This window comes from Prunus dulcis, chromosome 3 (assembly GCF_902201215.1).
Source record: "Prunus dulcis chromosome 3, ALMONDv2, whole genome shotgun sequence".
NCBI lineage: Eukaryota > Viridiplantae > Streptophyta > Magnoliopsida > Rosales > Rosaceae > Prunus > Prunus dulcis.
In genome coordinates this window covers 9,796,069-9,803,927 of record NC_047652.1, presented here as the reverse complement: position 1 = coordinate 9,803,927, position 7,859 = coordinate 9,796,069, and the positions used below count along the sequence as shown (strand labels likewise).

Genomic DNA, 7,859 nt, shown 5'->3' with positions numbered 1-7,859 from the left:
AACCTTCCATCCATATGGTGTTCTCCAGTTGTAATCATACTTCGAATGTCTTTAGATATAGAATCATATTCTTGTGCCTCGATTATCTTTCCAATCAAAGTAAGGTGAGTTACTAAATTACATAGATATGCACAATCCTCATGCACACCTACATATAAGTCAAAATCATAAAGAGACTCCATCATCTTCCACCTTTGATCATACAAACTGGCTACAACTCCTTAGGGATTTCGACTTAAAGCATCTGCTACCACATTAGCCTTTTCTGGATGATAATGTAAGACAAAATCATAATCTACCAGGTATTGCATCCATCACCTTTGTCTTAAATTCAAGTTCTTTTGAGTCAATAAATACTTCAAACTCTTATGATCCAAAAAGAGTTCAAAACATTCCCTATACAAATAATGTCTCCATATCTATGCGTGAACAATGGCTGCAATTCTAGATCATGTGTCAGATAATTCTTTTCATGTGATTTCAATTGATAAGAGGAGTATCCAACAACTCTGTTAGCTTGCATCAAAACACATCCTAAGACTTCCATCACTTTTCTTCACAAAGAGTGCAAAAAAATCCCATGGTGAGGTACTAGGACGAATGAAACCTTTACTTTCAAGTTCTTGAAGTTGTGTTTTGAGTTCTTCATTGAAATCTTTCACTATTGGGTTAAGCTCAAACTTGGTATTACTTAGATCTTCAATGACCATGTCAGCAATCAACCTCAAATAATTACAATTTCTATTATCCAAGATTGATGCGAGTATTCTTACTTCCAGAAACTAAATGTTTTCCCTTAGCTAAGAGTCATAGTTACCATATTTCTACCACAATAAAAAATAGCTTTAAATTGGGTAAGCAAGTCCATCCCCAATATTACATCATACTCCATTAATTAGGTCAAAAACAAGTTTATGATATGATATTTCTATTATGCATAATCTACACACCTTACTAACTTCGACACATTTATCCAATGGAGATCCAACTATTAATGAAGATTTCATCAATTCATATTCTAATCCAAGAATAGATGCAAACAAAATAGATATGAATGAATTTTTAACACTGGGGTCAAACAATATCCTAGCCCATTAGTTGAAAACTAGAAATATACCTTCTACCATAGTAGGTTCATTTTGCTTTGCCACTTATCCTTGAGTGAGTTATTCTAGTCTCCTTGCTCCTCCCAAATAGGTAGAACCAATGGTCACTGTCAGATTTCCAGGAACTCTTTGTTCATTCAGCTTTCTCCTTTAACACTCATTGTTTGAGCATCTTGAGTTTCCTGATGGGCTTTTTGGTTATGTTGATTCGTTTCACGTATTGCAGAGGCCATATCCTAAATGGCTAGTATTACCTTCATGCTACCATTCTTATCATTGTCATGTTGCCCATCTACTCTAGCTATCTTAACAATTGAACATTTACCAAATGTTTCTACCAGATTAAACCTATATATATACTAAACAATTATTGTAAACTGCACTTAATCATAAAAAGAAATATGCTCCTGAAAAGTTATGTCACTAACTCACTTCACCAGTTCAAACTTATTTTGTAGTAATACTATACCACAGTTCCCAAGGGTATCTAATCCCTAAAGCTTTGATACCAACTTGTCACTCCCCAACCCACAGATTTACGTAATCTTAGATTAAGACGTGATTCACACCTTAATTATAGAATTTAATAAAAAAAATTTAACTAAAATTGTGAAGAACATTTAAATAAATATTCACATAGAACTTTCAACGGAAACGACAACATCCAAAATCTCATGTCTGGTAACGTTTTCAGAAAATATTTTCAAAGAATATTTTCAGAGAATGAAAACAAGAAAACAAATTTGCATTTTCATGATTCGAGAATGCATCTGGTAGATTAATTAAAAAACAAATTTAGAAAATAAAAACAGTGAAAACATATTTGGTAACATGAACAGTGAAAATTGTATAATTTAACAAATAAAATAAATTCTGATATTTTTAAAGACAGAAATTATCATAAAAAAAATAAAAATATATTTGAACAAATACCAAAAAAAATAAAAAATAAAATCAAAAGAAGTCCTTCAGCTGACATCCTCCCTTTCTTTTTCTTTCTTCCTCTTCTCTCCTTTCTCTTTTCCTCTTCTCTCTCTCTCTCTCTCTCTCTCTCTCTCTCTCTCTCTCTCAGGTTTGCTGAGTGGGTGGTGGTACTTTGATTTAGTATAGGTGGTATTGATGGTAGGGTTGATTGGGTTCGACTAGGTGGTGGTGCAATCAGCAGGTGGCTGGTCTATTTTGGTGATTGTGGTTAAATTGGCCTGTAGTGGCTATTGGGTGGTGTTTGACGATGATGGTTATGATAGTGGCTTATACACTGTTCTTTTCCCAGTGAATCCATATTCTCGGAAAATGAAAATATCATTCCGATGTTTTCTACGTTTTCAGTGAATTATAACTAAAAGGTTGAAAATGATTCCAGAAAACGTTTACTATGTTTCCTCAAACTCACCACTGAACGCAGAAACAGTTTTCTGCCTTGACATCAAAGTTTTTGTTAGAAATGTAAGGGGTTTCCCAATTTTCCATTGCATCCAAAAACTCAGTCTCCTACTCTTTTTCTTAATAATTCTACTTCTCTCTACCTCTCTTTCTCTCTCGCTTTCTTTGTTCCTTTTCTGCGCAACTAATGACTTATATATATACAAAGGATAGGTCGGCTACAACTTATTTCCTATTGGATGGTGTCCAGGCAGTTTATATGCTTACTATCCAAATAATATATATATATATTTCTATTTACCGTTTCCTTGTATATAAATTCCCCATAAAAAAGAACTTATAAGTAATTTTTTTTTAAGAGAATGTTTAAAAAAAAAAAAACATACAGTAGTAGTTTTGGTTATTGAAAAAAAAAAATTTGTCTAATGCACCCATAATTATTTTGGCAAAATTGGCAAAATTGGTTTTATGTAATTACTTCGAGCAAAACAAAATTTTTTAAAATCAAAGTTCATATTGATATTACCCAACTATAATTTTGTTTTATTTGATTTTGTCTTGCCAGCCTCCGTAATATCAGAGTCCTAATCCTTGTGGGTTAAAAATAAAAAGTTTCTAGATTCAAACGCGTTTTGAACTAGCACTAGTTGTAGTTTTCTTGCTGTTATTTAGTAGCTCGGCGTCCAAGTCTCAAATCAAGGAAACCCCACTGGCTTATCCCCTTATAAAACCCCAAATTCACCTTCCTTTCATCTCACTGTTGTTATAGCAGAGAGAGTCCAAGAAACACTAGGGCTGTGAATTTTGTTGTGAAGAAGCTATCATAAACTAATCATCATCAATCATGAAAAGAAAGGCATAAATAAAAGTAGAAGTAAAAATAAAGAAGCAAAGGAATTGCAGGCATAATCATGGAGTGAACTGGGTAAAAGGAGAGCTGATCGGAAGAGGAAAATATGGGTCTGTTTATCTTGCCACTTCCGTGAAACCCATAACACGGTTTGGTCGTAGGCCTGAAATTATGGTGGTGAAATCGTCTAACAGGGCGCCGTGTTTAAGGTCTGTTCAGCATGAGGCCGAGGTTCTCATCAAACCTAAAGGCTGCCCTTTTATTATTGAGTACTTTGGTGGACAATTCACCGCCGATGAGAATGGTGAGAATGTAATAACCCAAAACAAAAATTCTTATTTAATTAGTAATTTATTTTGAAGAAAGACAATTTTGCCCTCAGAATATTTTATTGAGAAAAAGTTGATTTTTTGACCAAAAAGGAATTTAACAATTCCATTTACTCCATTGCGTAGAGCACGACGAAACGAGTCCGTAGACATGGAGTGGACTCGAATCAGAGTTGTAGCGAAGAAAATACGGTTAAAATACCATGAAGGGCAAAATGGTAATTTGGACAAAAATCAGATTTTTATCCCTTCTCTCTCTCTTCTCCCTCAGTTTCTCTCTTTTCTCTCTCCTCCCTCCCGCGCGCGGCCTGTCGCCTTCAGACCACCCGAGCCACCGCCACCGGCCACCCCGAGCCACGGCACCTGTACCAACCTGACCGGCTCGACCTTGCCGTCACGTCTCAGCCCTTCCCCGCCGATCGCCGCTCGCCAACCACCGGAATCGGGCGAAAAATCGTCCGGTTTTGTCCAATCTTCAAACCCTTCGTTCTCCTTCAATTCTCCTCCAATTTTGTCGAGTGAGGTATGGATTCCTACCTATTTTTCATGCTCTAGCTGATGGTTGGATAGGTTTGCATCAATTTTGACCCTAGATAGCCCAGTTTTCAATTTGAATTTCAGTTGAGTTTCGGACTCCGTAATCGGCCACTTCCGGTCAGTTTTTGGGGTAGGTCCAAGAACAAAAGTGGTTCCAAATGTGGTGTTATACCTAGGATAGGAGTTTGGAGCCATGGTTTTGAGTTTTTCCGGCGAGGTGTAATCGCTTTGGACATCCATCACTGCCGGCGCTTGTGGCGGCTTGTGGGTGAGGGTAGTGCAGTGACACTGTGTATTGTTGCGATCCTCGTGTTGTCACGAGCGTGTAGGAATTCGCGGATCTCAATTTGGATACCGTTTGAGCCTCGAACGGATTTTTCATATTGTGCGATTTCCGGGTTCAATACTGTTGAGCCTTTGGATCACACTCAATTTCAGATATGTTATTCTACATAATTTCAGAATCGTGTAGGATTCAACGGATTGTGAATCAGAGTCCCGGATACTCCGAAATAGGGAACCCTGGGGCTAGGGTTTGGAAATTATGCGATTACATGATTGTGGTCAATCTGAATGTCCAACTCAGACCAGACTAGCAGGATATGAGTATTTCTATGTGAGGAACCTTTAGGGATTCCCAGATTGGCAATTGGAGGTCGTGGACCCCACGGGGTTCCGTATTGACCTGTATGGCAGTTTATCGCTTAGGGAAGCCTCAGGCCTTTTAAGACAGTTCTAAACGTCTGAAATGCTAAAATGGGCATAGGATTGACTTTAAAGTTAATACACGCACTTCTAGGAGCCGGGGGTCAGGGTTTTATTTTAATACTTTTATTGAGCAGTTTATTAATTAAATATTTATGGTTTAATCAGGCACCCAGGGCCAGACAGACCCGCAGGAGGGACCTTCAAGAGGTCCAGTTAGCTCAGACCAGAAGTGAGTGGACTTTTCTTTTAGAAATGATTTTATATAAATGAATTTCATTATTTGATCTTGAATAAGTTTTATTGATTGTGCTTTTGCCTAGCATGCTTTATGAAGTTAAATACCTTATTTATATGCTGCGTAATGGAAAATAGAGATTGAGATTTATATAAGATAAAATAGCAGCATAGTTACAGATTTAACAGTTATTTATCAGATTTTTCAGAAATATTTTATTTTAAACCACCGTGGGTACCCAGCTACAGAAAACAGTTTACTTTCAGTATTTGTTGCCTTCAATTTTGTCAGTGCACTTGACATTTGCCTCACGAGTTTTGGGGATGCCCGGACCGTGAGTGCCAGGATTGCGGATCAGGTTGACTACGGTCCCCTGAATCCTGCCAGTTTGCGGCTCGAGTTGACTTTGTGTCACCGAGACTTGCCAGGGGAATTGACGGAATTACAGGGGTACACCTAGGTGGTAGTTTTAAAGTGATTACAGTGCTTTCATGCAAGTTTTATTGATCTTGAATATGATTGTATATATGTATATAAATCTGTGAATGCCTTGAATTCCGCATAATTCAAATACAGTTGAAATATTCAGATTTTCATAACTAATTTTTTTACAGTGGGGTTATTATGTTTATACACTGTTTTCGAGAACTCTATTTTTTTCCACTCACACTTTCAAATGTTTTGCTCCCCCAGACAATAGACGTGCACAGGAATCCACCACCGGGCCTTCTCCTAGCTCCCGCGGCCCTACGTATTGTAGGATTTTGTTGCAAAACGCTTAATTCCTTTGTATATTTTAGAAGCTGCTATGATATCTGGTTTTAGTTGAAAAACAAAACTGTTGAATAGTTTGTGTACATACTGGCAGTTGGATGTAAATATATTTGCTTGTTTGACAGGTGAAAATTTGGGTTTTGAACAAAATACAAGGGAGACTCTGCCGAGTTTTGGGTAGGAGTCCAGGCGAATTTTGAAACTTAATTGGAACTAGAAGGGTACATAGGTCTTTTGTGCCCGACATTCGCCAAGTATCGGACACGCACAGGGTCCGGCTCAAATTCCAAAGGGGAATTTGGATCGGGTCCTGTCAGAGAAGGTTTACAATTTGTTCTTGGAATATGCCTCTGGCGGAAGCCTTCATCATCTGATCAAGAAATCCGACGGTTGTGGATTACCGGAATCTAAGGTTAGGTGGTATACCAGGTCAATTCTTGAAGGGGTTAAGCACATTCACCAGTGTGATTATGTTCACTGCAATTTGACCCCAGAGAACATTTTGCTTGTGGCTACCACCACAAGTTGTGGAAGTACTAGTTTGGTGGCAAAGATAGCCGATTTCAGATTGGCTAAGAGAACAAAAGAAAAGGTGGGTGGATCTAGATGTAGAGGCTCTCCTATATATCTGTCCCCAGAAGCTTTGCTTGACAAGTTGCAGGATCAGCCCTCTGAAATTTGGTCTATTGGTTGCATTGTGCTTGAGATGCTCACCGGGAAGCCCCCATGGGATACGTGTTATTATTGGAAGCCTCAGGATTTCCTAGACATGCTGGTTTTTTACTCTCCCAAGATTCCAGCAAAAATCTCAAAGGAGGGGAGGGATTTTCTAAAGATCTGCCTAGCCTTCAATCCCTATAAAAGGTTAACTACTGAAGAGCTCTTATCTCATCCGTTCGTTGCTCAGTCAATACCACCAGAAGAATATAATGGATCTTCACAATCTGATATTGCAAGTGTAACTTTGAGTTCAAGCAGTGAAGAAGTGACAGTGCTTTGATAAAGTGATCAGTTCAAGTTTGTAAGTGTTCCGCGGAAGCATCAACCAACTGTGAGTGAAAATAAACAACTGGCAAGAGATAAAAAGAACATAAGAACACCAACAAGAACACCAGGATTTATACTGGTTCGGCAGTGCCTACATCCAATTTGGAGATGAAGGAGTATTTCACTATAATCAATGAGAACATACAATAGTATTTATCACTCAATTTCCCAAATAGCCCAAGCTCACACACTCACAATAGGAAGAGAAAACTGAAAATACAAAGCAAAGACAACTTGAGAGAATTTTCTTCTCTATGGCGGATGTCTTCTTGCTATTTCTCTCCCTCTTCTCTCCTTCTTCAACTGCTGCCATGCTTCTCCTTTTATAGCCAAATGATGAGTAGCTTTTCAAAGAAACCAATTTATGAGACCAGCTATGAAGTCCAAAAAAGCCAACCGTATTTGCATGGCTTTTGTCTCCCATGTGATGCTATCACCTCTACCAAAATAAATAGCATTCCACTTTTGACTTTTGTTTAAGGCAATAATCAACAATCTCCACCTTGGTTAAAACCCTCGAAGTAGAACTCTCAATAGTCGTCTCCCAATCCCCCAAGGGACAATCAACAAATTGTACAAATGTTATTCAAGTCTAAGCAATGCTTAAACTTGAGCAATGAAATTGGCTTTGTTAACATATCCGCAGGATTGTCTGCGGTCCCAATCTTCTGAAGAAGAATATCTCCTTCATCAATAATTTCACGAACAAAATGGAACCTTGTAATAACCCAAACCTAAAATTCATAATTAAGGAATATTATATTTTGCGAAAAGACAATTTTGCCCTCGGAATATTTTATTCAAAAAAAGGTGACTTTTTGATCGAGAAGGAATTTGACAATTCAACTTACACCGTTGCGTAGAGCAAGGTGAAATGAGTTCATAGACAA

The 7,859-nt window shown here is 37.8% G+C and overlaps 1 protein-coding gene across 1 annotated transcript; it reads left to right on the top strand.

The window, feature by feature from the left end:
- The first annotated feature begins 432 nt into the window (after positions 1 to 432).
- LOC117621712 (mitogen-activated protein kinase kinase kinase 17-like) lies at positions 433 to 6,922 on the top strand. The gene is made up of 3 exons (XM_034352263.1): positions 433 to 455; positions 3,393 to 3,651; positions 6,245 to 6,922. Exons 1-3 carry the CDS (start codon positions 433 to 435, stop codon positions 6,920 to 6,922), a joined length of 960 nt encoding a protein of 319 aa, XP_034208154.1.
- Positions 6,923 to 7,859: the final 937 nt, after the last annotated feature.